This window comes from Pteronotus mesoamericanus, unplaced genomic scaffold (assembly GCF_021234165.1).
Source record: "Pteronotus mesoamericanus isolate MK-2021 breed Mesoamerican mustached bat unplaced genomic scaffold, CSHL_Meso_final scaffold_174, whole genome shotgun sequence".
NCBI lineage: Eukaryota > Metazoa > Chordata > Mammalia > Chiroptera > Mormoopidae > Pteronotus > Pteronotus mesoamericanus.
In genome coordinates, this window is record NW_026555309.1 from 4,256,606 (window position 1) to 4,278,321 (window position 21,716).

General features: G+C 38.5%; 1 protein-coding gene across 15 annotated transcripts in view; it reads right to left on the bottom strand.

Moving 5' to 3' along the window:
• ASPH (aspartate beta-hydroxylase) overlaps nucleotides 1-21,716 on the bottom strand; it is a 205,666-nt gene that overhangs the window by 21,818 nt on the left and 162,132 nt on the right. For all 15 annotated transcript variants that reach the window (XM_054590175.1, XM_054590169.1, XM_054590170.1 and 12 more), the window contains one exon: nucleotides 41-176. In XM_054590175.1, coding sequence (XP_054446150.1) covers nucleotides 41-176 — 136 coding nt within the window. The remainder of the gene's footprint in view (nucleotides 1-40; nucleotides 177-21,716) is intronic.

Genomic DNA, 21,716 nt, shown 5'->3' on the forward strand with positions numbered 1-21,716 from the left:
TGACTAGATACACAGAACAGTCTAGAAATCAGGAGCTCACCTTGCTGCCACAGGGTAAACTGACTCCAGTCTCCTTTCTCTCTCAGATTTTCATCTTCAGGCAGGAAGAGGCCTTTGGTTTTATCCATCACTGCAACACCTTCATCGCGAATCAACTTCCAGTTTCTTTCTAAGGACTAGAGGGAAGATTCTGGTTTTACTGGACTGGAAATATGCCAGGTAGAACACCTTGTAATGGCTCCCAGCTCTTCGTTTGTCTCAGTTGTCAAGTAATGAAACTTTGCTCTCATCTAGACAGCTGATTTCAACATCCTCTGAGACTTCTTGTCAAGGATATAAAAACAGACAAAAAAGCAATCAAATGTTTTTCAGAACTAAATGCCTTTGCAGCATAAAAACTTCAATAACTCCTAGGGTCCTTAGAAAATAATCCCTCCATAATTTGTTTTTGGTTTGCCTAAAGGTTTTTTTTTTTAAAAAAGACCACAAATTAACAAGAGTATTGATCTTGTTGAGCATACTACATTAGTGCGCTACAGTAAGCCCCATGTGATACTCTAGCCTCCAAATGGAAATACAAACCATTGACTTAATTTTACCTTTCAACAGAGGTTCTCTTACTGATGCCATTCAACCTGGTAAATATTAGTTAAATTTAAAAGACATCAGAAAATTGTCTACTGGAGCATTTGACAGATTATAAAATTAACAGCAAAAAGAAAGTAAATGCCCAGAAAAGCAATAAGGTGCCAGGAAGCCTGCATACACAAAGGGCTCCATAGAAGACAGATCTCCTGAGATTTGTATGAAAATGTGGTTCCAGCTTCTGCCAAACTGTGGGAATGTTTTTCATATTGTGTGAAAACATTAGGTTTATTAAAATATTCTAGGGCAGGAGATAAATTTTATCCTCTCCCTGTTTCCCCCAACCCCCAGTCCCTGGCAACCACTTTTCTCCTCTGTTTCTATGAGTTTGACTGTTTTTTTTTTTTTTTTAAGATTCCACATATAAGTGATACCATGCAGTGTTTGTTTTTGTCTGGCTTATTTCACTTAGTGTAATGCCCTCTAGGTCCATTCCTTTGTTATTACAAATGGCAGTATTTTCTCCTTTCTCATATATATGAGAACATCATATATATATGTCACATCTTCTAAACCCCTTCATCCGGTGGTGAACATGCAGGTTGTGTCCATATCTTGGTTATTGAGAATAATGCTGCAATGAACACGGGGTACAGGTATCTCTTCGATACCCTATTTTCCTTTCCTTTGGATATGTATCCAAAAGTGGGGGTGCTGGGGCATATGACAGTTCTGTTTTGAATATTTATGAGAAACCTCCATACTGTTTACGATAGTGGTTGCACCAGACTTACTGATTTTACACTTCTATTTCTGTGAAACCCACCCGTTGATTTGTGTCAAATCTGTAGCTGCTCCCCTCATCATCCTGTTTCATGCTGTTCACCGATCCATAAATAATTATAGCATTACTTCATCCCAAATAGGTAAGTCATGCAGCAAGTCGAAGATTTAATTCCAATAAAAAAGATACTCAAAAGCCTTCCCTTGGGCAGATACTCAGAGTGAGAGAATACGGTGGTTTTCTCAGAATGCCAAGATTATGAGAAGGAAAAAAAGGCCTCCCTGTCAGTCAGGTTTTCTACAAAACACACAAATCGCCAGCTCTGCCTGCAGTTCCTGTAGCTTGTTCAAGTTGCTAGATAAATCTGCTAGATTCTTGTTAACTTGTCACACAGATGAGAGGAGAATTACCTCTCTAACACATATAATTACTTTCCAAATGAGGTTATTGGCACCTTATAGGCAGGTTCTTCCTCTCCTCCTTCCTGGTATTTTAGAAGTTTCTTTCGCTTCTTTTGAAAGTGAATTTTAGAGGCATCTTTGGAAGGAGCTGATTTTTGTTACTAAAACAGGGCACAAAGCCCTAGGGGAAATGTTAAAGTTATTGCATCACTAAATAAAAATTTTATAATTTTACTTAAGAGCAAGCAGCTTTTATATGTGAAATGTTGTCATTCCTGTCCCCTGTCACCTTCTCTCCATGCCTCCCAGGGAAGTGTTGCTTAAGTACTTTTCCAGGAGCAGTAATGACTTAAAAAAGTGCTTTGTACCCCTTGTTATACACAGCACACAGGGTTGATGACAGACTCATGCTCGAAGGAGCAAACTGCAGCAGACGGGCCTCCCCGTCCCCAGCTTGAAATACCTTTGCTATAAGGTCATGAACCTGTTTAAAACTAACCAAGCACTGCACAGATTTCTAGGTTATTTTCATTATAAAACAGTCATTCATCCTCTTCTCTTTTAGGTTCAATACTCTGTCATAGAATTTTACAACTGGAAGGATCCATACTGTTAATCTAGTGGAAACTTTTTCACTTCAGGGGTGATGGAATTCCCCTGGGAGTGCCTCAGGAGCCTGGCCTCTCAGGGCGCCTGGCCAGAAACCGCTTGCCGCCCCTCCCCCGATTGTTCCTATGGCACCTGTGGGAGGGGAGAGGGTGAGGCTGTGGTGGCCCTGGGGACCCTGCTCCCCTCTGGATCAAGAGAGTTATTGATGGCTCCCACCGGCTCCTGTGTGGTGACTGGCTGGCACCAGTCAGGCTCGGGTCCTTGTGCAGGTGCCTCGGAGAACACAGCGCTCTCCCCCGGGTACCAGGCCTGCCTAAGGGAGTTCACATTCCTGACAGCTGGGGAGAGAAGAATAACCAAAAAATCACACCAATTAACCCCGATGAAAAAATGAACAATGCAAAGATAATAATTGTGATCTCCTACATGGTCAATGCAAATATTCTTTCTACCGAAGTAATGACTGCACTAGGACAGCAATTTTCAACCTGTGCGCCACAAGAATTTTTAAAACACGCAATGCCTGTTTAGTCAGGGGCACTGAGCTCGTTTTTCTTAGATGTCAAATAAAAAAAATGACAACAGCCGACACAACAATAGCTGTTCAGTGTGAATGATTCAAAATTATACCTATTTTTTTGGTCAGATCGGCAAAAATGTTTTTTTGTGTGCTGCAGAATTTAGTAATTAGTTTATGTGTGCCATGAGGTGAAAAAGGTTGAAAACCACTGCATTAGGGGATGATTTTCAACTTTGGAAAGGCAGACAGGGCTACTTTTATGGGCATTAGGGAGAAATCTGAGATGGGACCTGGTAATGCTATTTTTAAACACAAACTGAGAAACCACATTGTATAAAATTGACATAGTTACAGGGGATTAAAGACCAAACCTAATTACATGCAGTGTGTGTGTGTGTGTGTGTGTGTGTGTGTGTGTGTGTGTGTGAGAGAGAGAAAGAGAGAATAATGGGATATGAATTTTCTCTACAGTAATGTTCACTTTTCTGAGGTGGCAAAGAATTCCATTTTTTAGGAAATTCTAACAGGAGCATGAAGGCTCACACGGAGTAGGCAATGCCTATATTTTTAAGGGTCTTCTATGAAATATTACTCCCTTGACTCTAAAACCATCCATTTCATAAAACTTAAAAGAGAAACTGAGAGGGCTGGCATTTGAGTTGGTGGCCCAGAAAACAACAGCTTCTAACTCACATTTCTTCTTGTGTCTACACAGACCTTAGAAAACAGAGCTTTGATTGTTTTCACAGTGCCACATGGCTTCATAAAGCCATCATCAGCACTTGCCTGTTGAGTTAAACCTCCACTGTATCTGGCGCTCTGGTCATCTACAGATGGGTTTCCTGGTTTCAAGCCTCATTAGTCCCACAATAGGCCCCATCCAGTTCTCTTTCACCCAAATCCCTGATCCAGGTCAGAGATCCTTCCCCACTTTGCCAATATTCTGCTCATCCCACTTGAACAGTACATGTTTCTCTTTACCATCAAATTAGATTAGGTCTTAATTTTTAAAGCCTTCTCCTAAAACTGATTGCTTGCAGAAAGTCTTTAGAGAAGCAAACTAAAGCCAAACTAATTCTTATTTAACTATTTTTGTTTGAATAAAAGATACACTTTTTTTTTTCCTAGTAGGTTTTCTGGTTCTTACCAGAAGTCCCTTGCCCTCACCACCGCCGCCACCACCACACACACACACACACACACACACACACACACACACACGCGCGCGCGCCCGTGAAAGTTTTTAAAAAGTCAAATATTCCTGGAGGTCTTACAATGAAAGCAGCAGTCTCTCACTCAACTCTCCCCAGCCCCGAGTTCAGCACCAGCTATTGCCTTTAGCAAGTGAATGATAATGTCTTTTCCCTCATCTTCATTGTGCAGCACAGTTAAAGTCACACATCTTTCATACATCTGGGTAAATTCACATTCGGGTTTTATAATATTATGACAATGAGGTATTCACACATGAGTTGTAATGATTGTACTTCATTTTACATGCATTTTTAAAAAAATTCTGCCCTCTTTTCTTTGGCTTAACTTTAGAATGCACTTACTGTTGTTCCTTTCAGCACAGGAGTGTTAGAAAATCTTGATACTATTCTCTTTGCCAAAAACATCACATAAGCTATTACTTTTCTTTCTTTTTCTCCTTTTCTGCAGAAAACCCTCCAGTAGCCATCTGTCTTGCTTTCATCTGAACAGGTTGCTGCCTGGACTTGCCGGACAGCTGTCCTTGGCCTCTGCTGCTCTGGGGCTCCCTAACTATTGAATTCTAGTTGTTTCTGAGGAAGAATACACCACAGATAAAATTGAACTTCTAAAAATTTCTGAAGCTATTCATACACTTGATTGAAGGCCTGGCCATGTATAGAATTCTAGGTAGTAAATAATTTCTTTTCAGAATTTTGAAAGCATGCCTCCATTGCATTATAACTTCTGTGCTGCTGTTGGGAAATCTGATACCTTTGCCACTCTCCCCTTTTTTTGGTCTCTCTAGAGGTTTTATAAAAGTCAGTACAGTGTAGTGTTCAGGGTTGTAGTAAAATCTGGAGCCAGACAGCCTGGATTTAAACTCTGACTCTGTTGCTTATTAGCTGTTCCTTAACCATTCACTACCTTAGGTTCCTTACTTAGAAAGAGGGTAAGATGCTACTACTTCCCTTAAGAGTCTCTAAGACTAAATGTGCTAAAAGTAAGTGTGCTGTATAGAAGTATAGCTATGATGATATACTTATATCATCATGAATGATAATGATGAAGATTTTAAGATCTTTTTATTTCTGGTTTCCTGAAATTTTATGGCTTAGTGTAAATGTTGGAAACTCAGCAGTCCCTTCAATAAGGAAATTCACATTTTTCAACTCTAGACCAGCTAATATTATTTCTATAATAATTTCTTGTCCATTCCTCCCCCCACCTCATGTTCTTTCTGGAACTTCTTTTGTGTGTATATTGAGCATGTTAAAATAAGCCTATATTTTCCTAAATTTTCTATTTTCCATTTTCATCTTTTTGTTTCTCCTTCTGAGAGAGTTCCTTGACTTAGCTTCCAACACTGCCGTTCAATCTATTCAATTTTTATTTCAGCAAATCACTTTTTAATTTCTGAGAGCCCTGCCTGGGTCTTTTCTTTTCTTTTCTTTTGTGTGTGTGTGTCTAATATCCTATTCTTTGTTTCATGCATACACTGTCTTCTCTTGTTGCTCTAAGCATCTTAGAGATGTTATTTGCATTTTGCTCCCCTCATTTTCTGTTCCTCTCCCAACTACGGCCTTATTTTTATTTTGTTCTTTATGTTCTTTCATGTTGAAGAGTCTGTCCAATGTTTGGTAATCCTTAGTTGTTAGTCCTGTAAAACTGAGATAGTGACTGGAAGCTCCGTGTGAAGGGGCAGGGCCTCCGACCGACCGGCAGGCCTCACTGCGGGGTGCCTCATCAAGCCAGTGCTTTCCCTGGGCACCCTAAACCGTCAATACAGTAAGTCCTCAATTAACATTGTCCCTGGTTCTTGGAAACTGCCTTTAAAGGAAATGATTTAGAAGGAAACTAATTTGACCATAGGGAATTGATATAAAAAGAGTTAAGTTACTGAGGCATATTTCTGGTCACAAAAACAACACCAAACTTCTAAATAAAGACCCAAAACACTTCTAATATTAAACACTGAAATAAACATGAGCTATGCATGCACTTAAGATAGGTGAACAAAAACCAGTAAGATACGATTTTCCATCCCACTGATTCCACGTCAGGGTTGCAGCGGCTGGAGCCTGTCCTGGCAGCTCAGGGCACAAGGCGGGCCCACCCTGGACTGGAGGCCCTTCCGTTGCAGGGCCACTCAAGCCCTCGCTCACTAACACGGAGACAATGGAGACAATGGAGACAAGCCCATTCACCTCATTGCACATCTTTGGGATGTGGGAGGAAACCGGAGGACCCGGAGACACGCCACACAGGCCTGGGGAGAACGTGCAAACCGCACACAGACAGTGGCCCTAGTTGGGAACTGATTTACTTTTCTTCTCATCAGCATTACAATGAAAGGATGCTGAAGGAAACGATGTTATGCGAGGGCCTGCTGTACCGCTAGGCCTATTCTTTGAGGCCTTTCACTTTTTTCAGTTGCTGTGGTACCAGGTGCCTTACATTCCTTCTCTTTAGAAGCCCCTCTGCAGCTCTCCTGGATCTGCCAAGTCAGATACTTCTCTTTTTCATTTTCAAAAAAACATGCTGACATGGTTCATTTGTTATTGTCTGCATCCTGTTTTACTTTATTTGTAGGTTTATGCTATTTTTATTCTTTTGTTGTCATTTAAGTGAGGTTTCATGTGGAAGTTATTAAATGTACATATTTGGTTCTACTTAGTTCTTCACTCATATTTTCTGTACATCTCTGACAGCTGATTATTTTTAACTGTTTACCTTCTTATCTCTTACACTAGAAGGCCCTTGTAATATATATAATTGAACTGTCTAGTGAAGTTTAGAAAGAAACAATATCTTACCAGCCTGAAAACTCTTTACTAGTCCTTCAAATATGTCTTCAAAAGTTTCATTATGATATGGACAGCAGAGAGAAAATTTATTCTTGGCATCCTATTTCACATTTTAAATCCAACTCTGCTAATCCATATACTAATTTATCAACTTAATTTCTTTCCACCTTCTGGCCTATACATTTTCCTTGCACCACTTGGTTAATACACACCCAATTCCATGATGTGCTAAGATGAGGACAAAATCGATAATGATGCTTGAACCATGACATAAACTCACTTTAATTTTGTCCTAATCAAACAAAATTAATCTAACTGAGCTTTAAATATATTCTCCTGTGTAGGGAAATAGGGCCATTCAGAAAAACATTTTTGCTGAGGCAGGTAGTAAACACTGCAGATTGCTAAGGAAGGGGAGTTGCTAAGGTAAATCACTGATGACAGGTATGAGTTTGCTAGGACTGCCAGAACAAAATTCCACAGACCGGGTGACTTCAACCACAGACATTTATAGTCACACAGTTCTGGAGGCTGGAAGTCCAAGATCAAGGTGTTGGCAGGTTTGGTTTCCTTTGACCTTCTTTCCTTGACCGGCAGGTGGCCATTTTCTCACTCTCTCTTCACACGGTCTTTCCCCCGTGTGCGCACACACCCTTCTCTGTGTCCAAATTTCCTTTTCTTCTAAGGACACTAGTCAGCTGCATTAGGGCCCCCAAATAGCCTCATTTTAACTTCACTGTCTCTTCAAAGGCCCTGTCTCCCAATACAGTCACATTCTAAGGTACTGGGGGGACAAGGGCTTCAACATATGAATTTTGGAGGGACACGTTCAGCCTCTAACATGAATGCAGATTCAGGTTAAAACTAGCTTCAGCCAAGAAAGCAAACAGCAGATGGAAGGGGATCAGAAATAAATTCACATCAAAACAGTAATATGTATTATAAGAGCAAAATAAAATACAGTCTTGGAAAAAGGCAGAAGGAGCTATGATTTTTAACATGTGGACAAAGCATAATACAAGAACTCTTAGAGCTGAGATTAACATACACAAGATTAGGTTAGGATGTTAAGAAAACACAGACATTGGCATTTGAAAAGTCCCAGAGATGTGTATGTACCTTGAAAAGTTCTGACTCTAAGAAAAATGCACAAAGTCAAAGACTATTCTAGACAAAATTTATGCATTAAATAGGAGTTAGAAGGAACTGATAACAATGGCGCCTTAGTACAATGTACACTACATTTTTCTTGTTATAGTTCATTATTTTAGGGATTATATCTGATTTTTTAGAGGTAAAATCAGCTTAAAAACACGCCTATAGTTTACACTTTGATGAAAGACAGGGTAGCAGTATACTCTGCCTTAGAAAGGATACCCAGGGTTGGGGGCATCCCTGAGGGCTGAGCTGGAGTTAGGAAATCAGCGCAAATACAATAGTGAGTATAATGCCCTCACAGCAAACTGTCTTTGCAATAATTTTAATAACATCTCTTAGGAGATTAGTAGCATTAAAGGAGCAATCTCTTGCTGGTCCTAATGCATTTTAATCAGATTTCCTGCTTTTCAAATTGGTAAAGAAAAACATCTGACATTTCTTATTATGGAAATAAACAAAGACCAACCAAATGGAAAAGCAAATGCTATTTATTCAGAGCTTGCTGGAGTAAGGGATTCAGCCACCATCACCTGCGTTTTGGCAGACGAGAAGAAAAGCTTTATAGAGAAATGCTGCCGAAGCACCCAGATTTGGAGGTGGAGGCAAGGGCAGCTGCAAGCGTGCCTACTGGAAGTGGCATCTTACATGATGAGCGGACTGGGCTTTCTTTGGTTGGTCCTAAGTTGGAAGCCGGAACAAAAATTAGGGAAGCTGTCAGTTACTAATCAAGTCCTGGCCAATTTGGGGACACATAAGTTATTGTTTAGTCTCCCAGCTTGTCACCAGAGAGCAACGTGGCTTCCTGCAAATCTGACTCACAGCAAGCTGGCTTCTGGGGTATTTACTGCAGATGAGGGGTTGGTTTCCAGAGCTGTTCAGTGCAGGCTGTGGGTCAAGGTTCTATTTTTCTGTGTGGTTTGGCCATTGTCTGTCTATTCAGGCTCTCATTATCCTTTCTGAAGGAAAAAGATAATATAAGGCACCTTGCTCTGGAGCAAGACAAGAGTCTGGAAAACAGTGTTTCTTTTTCTAGGAGAAAGGAGAAACGATAGTTCAGGTTGTCAGAAGAAACATCCAGCTCAAGCTTCTAGGACTCAGAGGGCAAAGGAGACCCACAGTCCTCAGACCATAGCTCAGACTGAGGGGCACCAGCCAACATTCTCAGTCGAAGGAAGGTAAAAGGAGAGACCAAGGGTCCCTGCTGCGAATAGTGTGCTTGCTGAGCTATGCCCTGAGGGAGTCTACAGAGCTATGGACAAGACCCCCGAAGTCCCTAACCTCAAGGGGCTAAAAGTCTGACAGGGCAACACTTTCTGTGTATACGTGAAGTAAGTCACTGATAAACAAATAAGAAAATCATCTATAATGTGTATGTGCACATGTATAGTTAAGACAGCAATCTGTATATATGTATAGGAAGCTGGAGATCATGACCTACTCAACGAAAAATTTGGAACTGCAAATGCAGTACCATCCTACAGGTAGAGATTGCAATTACTCTAAAATATCAAACACTGTACTGTGAGTTTCCAGAGAGAGCCATGGATAAAGCCAATTTTGAGGCTTTTTTTTTCCACATTCACATATACTAAAAAGTCATCAATTTCACTTTGAGAAAGAAAACCACCTTTTAGTTTGAAATAATTCAAAGAACAATATCTTTTATCCTTTTGCTATTGCAATAACTGGCATCACATGTAGCCCTGTCCTATAACCTTAACAGAGTACTGACTCTCATTAAGAGTTCACATTTAAACACACAGGATCACCCATGCTGGTGGTTTTTTGTTATGTTTTGTTTTGTTTTTTGAGCCTTACCAAAAGCTTGAAGGAGGGTAAAAATGGTGGTGATTATTTTGTACTTAGAGATAAAAGAAAACGAGGCTTTGATGGGTGAAATGACTTATCCAAGGTGTCAGAGATGAGAACAAAACTAATCTGCTTCTAGTTATAGACCACTGTTTAAAAAATTCACCTTTAAATCCCCAAACCATCAGATCCCCTAAGTTCTCTGAACTCCCCTGTTATTTTGGTCATTTTCAGTGACAGTATCATTGGAATCCAAACGCTTTAGAGTTTGATTTACAAAAATAGGATTAAACTATTATGCTAATCTTAAAGAACTGCTCCCAGCACTTCCTTATACTTACCACTTTTCTATAAACTTGCTAATCCTCTTATTTTACAGCTTAATTTTTGCTTCTTTCTCAATCCATTTCATTTCAAAAGCAGCTCAGGGAAAACATTCAAATATTTAATCAACACTGTTATAAATGTTGAACTACTAATGTTATTAATGTATGTCTTTTTTTTTTTTTTGGTCCAGTTGTCATTATTCATACACAAAGGATTTCTTTTTTTAAAAATGTATTTATTGATTTTGCTATTACAGTTTTCCAATTTTCCCCCTTTTGCCCCCACCTGCCTAGTACCCCCATTCCCTCCAGCACTCTCCTCCCTTAGTTCCTGCCATGGGTCATGCATATAAGTTCTTTGGCTGTTCCATCTCCTATACTGTTCTTAACATCTCCCTATTTTGTACCTACCAATTATGCTTTTTAATCCCTTCACCTTTTCCCCCATTCTCCTCCTTCCTCCTCCCTGCTGATAACCCAACAGGTGATTTCCATATCTATAATTCTGTTCCTCTTCTGCTTGTTGGCTTAGTTTGTTTTTTAGATTCAGTTGTTGACAGTTGTGCATTTGTTGACATTTTAATGTTCATATTTTTTACCTTTTTCTTGTATAGTTCCCTTTAACGTTTCATATGATAATGGCTTGGTGATAACAAACTCCTTTAGTTTTACCTTGTCTGGGAAGCATTTTATCTTTCTTCAATTTTAAATGATAGTTTTGCTGGATAGAATAATTTAGGTTGTAGGTCCTTGCTTTCCATCACTTGGAATACTTCTTGCCAGTCCCTTCTAGCCTGCAAAATATCTTTTTGATAAATCAGCTGACAGTCTTATCAGAACTCCTTTGTAGGTAACTATGCTTTTCTTTTGCTGCTTTTAAGATTCTCTCTTTATTTTTAGCCTTTGTCATTTTAATTATGATGTGTCTTGGTGTGGTCCTCTTTTGGTCTAACTTGTTTGGGACTCTCTGTGCTTCCTGGACTTGTATGCCTATTTCCTTCACCAAATTAGGGAAGTTTTCTTTCATTATTTTTTGAAGTAAGTTTTCAATTTCTTGCTTTTCCTCTTCTCCTTTTGGCATCCCAAAATGAAACAGGCAAGAAATTGGATGTTTGTGTGTTTGGAGATGCCCCAGAGGCTCCTTATTCTATTCTCATTTTTTAAAATTCTTTTTTCTTCTTGCTGTTCTGATTGAATTTTTTTTCTTCTTTATGTTCCAAATTGCTGATCTGAATCTCAGCTTCATCCCCTCCACTATTGACTTCCTGTGGATATTTCTTTATTTCACTTAATGCAACCTTCATTTCTGCTTGGGTCTTTTTCATGCTATTTCAGTACCCAACGACTTCTTTAAACATCCTGATAACCAGTGTTTTGAACTCTACATCTGACAGGTTCTTTAACTCCACTCTACTTAGTTCTTTTCCTGGAGTTTTGTTCTGTTCTTTTATTTGGGCTGTATTTCTTTGTCTCTTCAATTTGGCAGCCTCCCTGTGTTTGTTTCTGTATATTAGGTAGAGCTGCTTTGACTTCCTGTCTTATTAGTGTGGGCTACTGTAGAAAAGCCATCCTGTCTGGATGAATGTGGCTTCTTTAAATCCTTGTCTGTCAGACTTCCATACCAATTGGTTTTCTGAAGAATCTCGGTGATGTTTGTTTTGTAGTTTAGTTGTAATTTTTGCTGTAGTGCATGGTGTAAAAGCGTGTTTACCTAAGCCTCCATCTTGGCCAGAAGTCTCTTAAACTGTCTCTTAAATAGAGCCTAAGCGAGGTGTTCTTTCCCCAAAGTTCATGGGCTCTCAAGCTATCTTTGAACTGAAGATTTTTCACTAATTTCTAACTGAAATTTAGAATTTTACTGCTGACAGACATCTGGCTGGTCCCAGCAGTGGCCCCTCGCATATGCTGTGCCACAGCAAAGCTTCCAGGATGGATTTCTTAATTAATTAAAGCCAGTCTGAAGGAAAATGACTGAGTGTATCATTCTAGTTAACCATTCTTAAATATGTGTCAAGCCAATGGCAAAATATTACTGGGTACTCCCCCATCTGTAATAAAACTACAATATGAGGAAACGAAAACTTATTTGTAACATAATTTGTTTACATCAGAGCAGCTGCTTTGAAACACTCAGAGGGTGCTAGAGTGTTTCTTTCCCCAGTGATGAATGGAAAAGAGAGGAAGCAGGAAAAATAAATACCAATGGGGTGTTTTAAACAATGGTTTTTGGTTGTTCTTGTCTGTTGCATTTTCAGTGTTATTACAGTGTTTTTTATGCATGTATATTTACATCTAATTTCACCATGGAATATGGTGGATCAAAAAATAATCTCTGGTCACTTTCAGTCTGTTCCATGTCTCCGTGCCTGTGGCTCTATTCTGTTTGTTAGTGTATTTTGTTTATTAGATTCCTATTATAGCTGACCAGAGAGGAGGGGTGTGGGGGATAATGGTGGAAAGAAGGGGAAGGGACTAGACAAAGAACATGTATGAACGACCCATGGACATGGACAACAGTGGGAACTGACCGTAAGAGTGGGGGATGGGATGGGTGGAGGAAGGCAAAGGGGGAAAAATTGGGACAAGTGTAATAGAATAACAATAAATAATTTAAAATAATCTCAAAAACAGAAGAGCAAAATTTGCAAGGTGTGGTGGCCGTTCTCTCTCTAGAAGAGATTTCTCTTTTCTATTTCTATTCTAACAATGACTTTAATCCATTTTTGTCTCAATTTCTATGTTAAATACCCCCAAGGCACTTAGGGCTTTGAAACTTGTGATTTGGACAACAACCTACTCAATTTTAACGAGAATATGCCTAAAAGAAAAAACGCAACTCAAATATTTTTCTCTAATATTTTTTCCTTGAGCTGCATAGCCTTTTAACACCCCAGTGCACAGAGTTGCCAAATTGCAAACTACACAAGGGGGAACAATGACAATTCAACAAAAGGGAAAAACACAGATGATGAATTTTATTGAACATTATCTCACGCCTTCAAGAAAATTGCACTCTACATCTCCCTGGGACACACAATGAGGATAATTTAAATGAAAATGTACTATCCATGGTAGTTAATTGTCACATAAAAGCCAGAGTCTGGGTAATAATCCTAAAGGGATTTTGGCCAAACACTGCAGCTACCAGATTTAGGTTTCCACTTTAAGATGTTAATGCCTGGGTGATGATCCATGATTTGTAATATTCAAATCTGTCATTTGAAAATGGAAGAAAATCTTCACAAACAAGTGTTTGTCAACTAAATGGTCATAGGCCTGGGATGTCTCACACAGCAGACTCTCTCTTGTCATAGTAATTACTGACAAGCGGTTGATCACCTTAAAATGACTTTTTAAAAGTCATAACCAGATACAATATTAGCATCTCTGCAAGTAAAGGTAGTTAGCAAATTAAAGCTAACTTTACAATCACAAAGCACTGAGTTCTAAACACACAGTGGCACACACTGTCCGATTCCATGGTGCTGAGAGCCCTGTGATTACCTTCCAAGCCTCGCTTTTCTTTTTAAATAAAGCAGAGCTTACGACAGGCAGGGCTGAAATCAACAAACCCGGGGAAATAGAATTCTGAAAAAGGAGAAGAATGTGAGACTCAAGGGCAGATGTTATTAACTTAGTAACTCTGAGGGTGGCATGGTGTGGTACTAGCAAGGATATGGACTTTGATGGCATGGAGACCTCAGTTCAAACCCCAGTTCTGCCACATTAAATATGGGACCTTGGGCAAATTTATTAATTTTGCTAATCCTTACTTTCCTATTATACAAGTGAGCACAATAATGCCTCTCTTGCAGAGCTGTAAAGATTAGAAGTATTACAAAAGTCCTCAGCACATTAACTGCAAACAGGAGGCATTCAATATCTAACTTTTATTATTTCAATACTATATAATAGTTCAAAATCGGGTTTCCAAAGTATTTTTTAGAAACTAGAAAATATTTTCTTATTAAAACAAGGTAATAATAAATTAGAACCATAAATCATTGTAACAATAACTAATATTTGAACACTTCCTACTTATTAAATGAACAATCATGGAACAAGCACTATTTCCATAGGCACTTTGTGGATAATGAAGTCGAAACACAAAGAAGTATTGCTCAACACGACACAACCAGTAAGGAATGTGCCAAAACATCAAACCCAGGCAATGTGGTTATGGAGCCCAAGCTTCATGGATGGTGAGAAATTCATCAACCTCCAGAAACCTGTTTACTTTTACCATGTTTGAACTACAATATATCTATATCTATATAGCTATACCTCTATATATCACAGTTTTCCATTTTTTTAAAACAGATCTATTGAGATATAATTTATGTGCCATAAAATTCACTCAAATAACTTTTATAATTTGGTGGTTTTTAGTACATTGACAGAATTGTGCAACCATCAACACTATCTAAGTTTAGAACATTCCCATCACAACAAAAAGTAACTCCTTCCGCGCTGTCCATCACTCCCCCTCGCCCCATCTGCTCCGTCCCTGGCAATCACCATCCACTTCTGTCTCAAGGAACTTGCCTAATCTGGACAGTTCATACAAACAGAATTATGTAATATGTAGCCTTTTGGGTATGGCTTCTTTTACTGAGCATGTTCTCAAGTTCATCCATGTTATACCAAGTGTCAGTACCTCATTTTTAGAAAAATTGCCATTGTGTTGCTATACCACATTTTGTTCATTCACTCATTCATCATTTAGATAGGCATCTGGTTCTTCCCACTTTTTTGCTTTAATGAAGACTGCTACCATGAACATTACTGTACACATTTTTTGTATGAACATAAGTTTTCATTTTTCTTGGGTATATACACCTAGAAGTAGAATTGCTGGGCCATGCGGGAACTCCATGTTTAAAAGCCAAACTATTTTCCAAAGTGGCTGCACCACTTTACATTCCCACCAGCAATGGTTGAGGCTTCCAAGTGCTCCATATACTTGGCAACACTTACTAATGTTCATTTTTTTTGGTTACAGCCATCCTAGTGGGTGTTAAGTGGTATTGCATTGTGATTCTGATTTGCATTTTCCTAATGATGAATAATGTTGAACATCTTTTTATGTGCTTCTCAGCCCTTCATATATCTTCTTTGAATAATTGACTACTCAAATTCTCCCATTTTAAAATTCAGTTATTTGTGTCTACATAATTGAGTTATCAGAGTTCTTCTTATATTCTGGATACAAGTCTCCTGTCAGATATATGATTTGCAAATATCACCTCTCATTCTTTGGGTTTTATTTTTACTTTATTGATCAAGTCCTTTGAGTTTAAGGACTTAAAGCTTAAAAGTTTAAGTTTTGATTAAATTCAACTTATCTATCTTGTCTTTTGTCCCTTGTGTTTTCAGTGTCATATTTAAAAAAAAAAAACAAACTGCCTAACTCAATTAAGATAAGTCATTTCTCTGTGTTCTTGTAAGAGTTTTACAGTTTACCTCTTACAGTTAGGTCTACTTCCCTTTAGAGTTCTTCTTTGTTTTTAATACTATGAGGTAACTTCATTATTTTTCATGTGGATATCCAGTTGTCCCAGCGCAATGTGTGAAAAGGTAATTCTTCCCTGATTGCATTGTCTTGGCACCTTTGTCAAAAATTAATTAATCATAATTATAGGGGTTTATTTCTGGACTCCCTTCCACTGATCTATATGTCTATTTTTAAGGCAGTATCACACTTCCTTGATTACTGTCACTTTGCAGTAAGTTTTGAAATTGGAAAGTATGAGTCCTCCAACTTGGTTCTTTTTTAAAACTGTTTTGGCTACTTTGGGTCCCTTGTATTATCATAGAAATTTTGGGATCAGTTTGTCAAATTTTGTTTAAGAAAACCAAAAACACCCAGCAATGTGGATTTTTGAGAGAGAGAGAGACTGTTGAAACTTTAGGTCGATTTGGAAAGTATAGTTATCTTAACAATATTAAGTTTTATGATTCATAAATATGGGGTATGTTTCTATTAATTTAGGTGTTTTACAGTTTTCTCAAAGTTTTCTAAAATTTATTCTTAAGTATATGTTATGGGTCAAATTGTGCCCTCCCCCAATTTATGTGACATCCTAACACCTGGTGCAATAGGATGTGACCTTATTTGGAGACAGGGTCTTTACAGAAGTAATCAAGTTAAAATTGGTGGGTCCTGATTCAATATGACTAGTGTCCTTATAAGAAAGGAAAATTTGGAGACAGACACACATGCATGAGAATGCCATGTGAAAATGATGGCAAAAACATATATGGCATGAACTCCAATAATTGCCAGAAAACTACCAGAAGCTAGAATAGAGGGATGGGCAGATTCCCTCAGAGTTCTCATAAGGAACCACACAGCCAGCACCTTGATCTTGGACTTCTAGCCTCCAGAGCTATGTGACAATAAATGTTTATTATTTAAACTACCTAGTATGTGTAGTGTTTTTTTAAGGTAGTCCTATCAAAATAATACAGTATCTTATTATTTTTTGATGCTATTGCAAATGAAATTGTTTTCTTAATTTCACCCTGGGAGTGTTTCTTTGCTAACGCAAAGAAAAACAATCGACTTTTGTACACTGATCTTATATCCTGCCGCCATGATGAACTTCATTATTAGTTCTAATAGATTTTTTTGGTGAGTTCTTTAGGATTTTCTATATACCAAATAATGTCATCTGCAAATATAAATAACTTTACTTCTTCCTTTTAATCTTTCACCATTAAGTATGATGTTAGCTACAGGTTTCTGCAGATGCTCTTTTTAAATTTCTAGTGTTGTGTATATATATTTTTAATCATAAAAGGGTTTTAAATTTTGTTAAGTACCTTTTTGGTCTAATGAAATGATAACGCAATTTTAAATTCTTTATCTTAATAATATGGTTTATTATATTGATTGCTATACATGTGCATTCCCCAGGAATGCCCTACTTGGTCATGGTATATAATCCATTTTATATGTTGTTGGATTCAGTATGCTAATTTTTTGTGTCTATATTCATAAGAACTATTGGTCTACAGTTTTCTTTTTCTGTAATGTGTTTGTCAGGTTTTGGTATCAAGATGATATTAGCTCATAAAATGAGTTGGCAAATTTTCCCTCCGCTTTTATTTTTTGGAAGTTTGTGGAGAACTAATATTATTATTTAAATATTTGATACAATTTACCAAAGAAAAAATCTGAGCCTGGACTTTTTTTGTGAGAAGCTTTCAAACTAACATTTAACCTCTTTATTTGTTATAAGTGTAGTTATATTTTCTATTTCTTTATAAGTCAGTTTCAGTAGCTTGTGTCTTTCTAATAGTTTATTCATTTCACCTACTTTATTTAATTTATTAGCTATAGTAATATAATAGTTGTCCATACTATTCCCTTATAATCTTTTAAGTTTTGTGAGTTTGGTAGTAATATCTCTTCTTTCATTCCTTATTTTAGCAATTTGAGCCTTCACTCATTTTTTTTTATTAGTCAGTGTGACTAACAGTTTGTCAAATAATTTTTCAAGAAGGAAATTTTGGTTTTATTGATTTTTCTTTATTGTTTTTCTATTCACTATTTCATTTATATACAATGTAATCTTTATTCTGCTTGCTTTGGGTTTGTTTTGCTTTGCTATGTTATCTTCTTGAAGTGAACAATTAGATTGTTTTCTAATCAATCTTTTTTTTTTTTTAATGTAAGTGTTGACAGGTATAAATTTCTAACAACTGCTGTAGCTGCATCTTGTAAGTTCTGCTGTCTAGTATTTTTGTTCCTTTCATCTCAAAGTAGTTTCTAATTTCTCTTGTAGTTTCATTTTTGACCCACTGGTTATTTAAGGTCCTGTTGTTCAATTTGCACATATTTGTGAATTTCTCAACTTTCATTTGGTTAATGATTTCTAACTTCATTCCACTGTGTCAGAGAACATGTTTCATATTATTTCAATTCTTTTAGATTGTTTGGGCCTTGTTTATTTGGGCCAGAACATGCTGTAACTTGAAGCAAGTTTTCATGTACTTGAGAACATCGTATACTCTGCTTGTGCCAGGTAGAGTATTCTATAGATGTCACCACTTATTTTATTAAAGTTTTTTTTTTCCCAGGTTCTTGTTTGCCCCAATTGGTACAGCTGTCTTGGGCAGCTGTGATATTTAAAAAACAAACAAAAACTACCACTGACTATTTTATCTAACAGACTGGGACAACGCTTTACCTCTGCGTGAGGTCAAAGAACAACAATGTCGTGAGAATAGGGCTTTCCAAGCAACCCGAGACGGGTCAAATACTGACAGTGCTCTGGACAGGGCCCTCTGTGCAGTGCCCCCACCCTGGTCTGCTCCCACGGGTGCCTGTCGGGCTGGTCTTCACAGCGAGTGCTGTGAGGATGCCCGTCCGCCCAGGCTGTCTTGGAGCTGGGGAGAACAGATGAGAGTGAGTCAAGTTACTAGCTCACAGATCCTGCTGTTCTGATTGGGGTTTAGCAGGCTTTCTTGAATAATGTTTCTCAGACGGTATAAGTCTTTAGTTAAAATGTAGAGTTCTGAAAAAGTTGATTTTGACATTTTTTTTCCTCAGCATTTTCATTCCTTTTATGAAGGAGCAGATTTATCAAATATTCTTTTTGCCCTTCCAAAATTCTGCCCCATTCCCCAACATTTTATAAGCAATTACATGCTTGAAATTTCAACAGGAACTTTGAACATTACACATACCTTCCCTATTAGGCAGTGGCAATTTCTAGAAAAGAATGCCCTTATCTCCTGCTCCTGAAATGACAGGGAGAGGGGCTCTTTTTCTTCTGTAGTCCTTCTCTCAGGGCAGTAGAAGTAAAGAGGGAATTTTCTCCACACTTAGGGAAGGCCAAGAAGGATGCCAGTTGTGCCAACTGCTTATATATAAGAAAGACTAAATAATAAGATTTCTATATTCCCAGGATTTCAAACACACCTACGAAACAATTCAGGAAAACAAAGTTTATAGAACTCATACAACAGACCTCATCTGCAAGCACCCATAATGCATCAGATGGTGCTAGTCCTTACTAGTCCTAGGCATGACGGAAGTGATTCTGCCCTCATAGCGCGCATGATCTCTTGGGACTGCCAAGAGCTAAAGGGGCGATTAGAATACAGTGTGTTAGTGTTTAAAAAGGATGTACGAGGTGCTCTTGAATACACGTAAGGAAGGCTCTCTAAGTTATCCTCCTAAAAGAAATAACAACTTTTCTAACATGGGAAGGATAAATAGGAATTAGATGTGAAGGGGACAGGAGAGAAGAAAAAGGGAAAGGGTAAAGGAAAAGAAACTGTCCTAGGGAAGAAACTATCCTCTGGTGGGAGGAGAGATTTTGGCTGAATTAAAGATACTACGGTACAGAGGTAAGAGACAAGGACAGAGTGATAAACCTGGAATGGGGGAAGGCTGAATCACTAATCAAAACTTATACCATGGGAAAGGAACGTACCAAGGGATTAGATGGGGAGTTAATTTTCACATTGAATGTTAATTCGCTATGCAGTTGGAGATAGAATAAAAAAAGTGAGAAGTCTATTTGGGGAGCATAGCTTTGGTAGAAATTTTAACAGCATTTGAACCAGAGTGGAAAAGATTTCTTAGAAATGAATCACAAGGAAGGGAGAACAGAGAACAAAGTTGGCATCTGAGAGCATGTCCACAGTCAGCAAGGGCACTGAGCAACCAGGTCGCCTCCCAAGCACCCACTGTGCCTCTTCCTCCTTCCTGATAGAACCCTGATTCAGTTCAGATACTCACCCTCCTGCAGATCATCCACTGAACACAGAGGAATAGGACCCATTCCTGCCTCCAGGGGTTGATCTGTGGTTTTAAGAAAACTCTCATAGGCCCTTGCCAATAATTCATCCAGAGGGGAAACGCGACTTTAATGGGCTCAGTAAGACAGAAGGAAACATTTTTGTTCCCTGCTTGATGAAGAAGGACACTCTTTCTCTTGCTGGGCGCTGGTTGCCTCAGCCTGCTGCCAGCTCCTTGGTTTCTCTGACTCCCTTGAAACTGTGAGTACCCATGTGACATGGTCCATAGGACAGGGTCTACTCACAGGTTTCTAGAAGGCATTTAGGGCTGGTGTGGTCCCTGAACAATGTTGTGAAGCCCCTAAATACTTTCCAATCCCCCATTCCAGTTGCCGCTGGCAGTCACCTTGCAGAAAGTCCTCACAAGGGCAAGGCTGACCAAGGAGGGAGCGCAAAGACAGGAAAGTCTTCCCCCAGTGACGCTGCCCCTGAGGTCTGCCCTGCTGCTAGGCCTCCTTCAGAGGAGCCAGTCAAAGTCCTTATGGTTTCAGCCAGATTCATGCTGCATTTCTGTTACCTGAACTTGAAAACGTCAGTGGCACTACAGTGGAGAAATGAACTTACAGAGAGATCAAGAGAAAAAGATTAGCTAGTAGAGAGAGAATCAGAAGAGCTCAGTGTGATACAATCTGAGACAGGATGGAATTTTACAAAGAAAAGAATCACTGACAATGCTAAATGTAGTACATTTATCAAGGGAGATATACTTCCTATACTATTTCTGCTTTGGATATAGAACCTCTGTAAATCAATCTGCACTCAATGTCACCACACCTGGTTTTCTGATTTATAAAACATTCAAAGACTAACTGTCGGCAGCTACGCTACACTGGATTATGATGATCATTATGGATTACAATTTGTTTATGATGATTATAAAGTGTGTTTTTACAATGGAATACAGAAGAAACATGGTCAGGTAAGATACCTTTCAATGTAAGTACATTGAGAGCACATTGAGATTTTTCTTTTTCCCAAGTAGACCAAATTAATCAGTAAAGTCTTGTAAGTCTTATAGACATATTTTATTCAAGATATTCTTTAACAAACAAAAATTTGAAAAATGTAAAACATTTATCTAAAGATTAGGAGAACGTTAAAAGAAGCCACCATATGTCTACCACCCAGATTCCAAAATTGTCAAGCTCTGCCACTCCTGCTTTTCCTTCATCACCTCTCTCAGATCGGTGAATGAAGCTACATTGCCTGGTGGCAAAAACAGCCCACTAGTTCTACCCCTGGGTCACCTGACCTTATCTGAATGGACAGAGGGGAAGGCACTTGCTAGACCAGGAGTGCTGCCTGAAATCCTGACCAACACAGTGGCTAAATCTAACGTCCCTTCCAAAGGCGGAGAAGTTTGAGTATAAATGAAGAGAAGCAGGAATAGCAACTGAGGGTAAGGTAACGGGTAAATGGGTTATGTAATGAGGGAAATCCAGTATATAGCAACACCTTGAAAGAAGCTCAGAGCAAGAGATGATATTGTTTCTTAGCTCAATTATACCAGATGTCTGAAAGGGGGAAGCCACATATTGCTAAGACCACTCCTACCAGATCTGCGAGGCCTGCCAACTTGAGTGGCCTTGTCCTGGGAGGTATTTTCATATGATATGATGATGAACTAATCATTAATGAAGGAATGGGACTCGAAAATGCACCAATGTCTATTAAATGTTGTAATTGTTTTGATAAAAGGGACCCATCCACTAG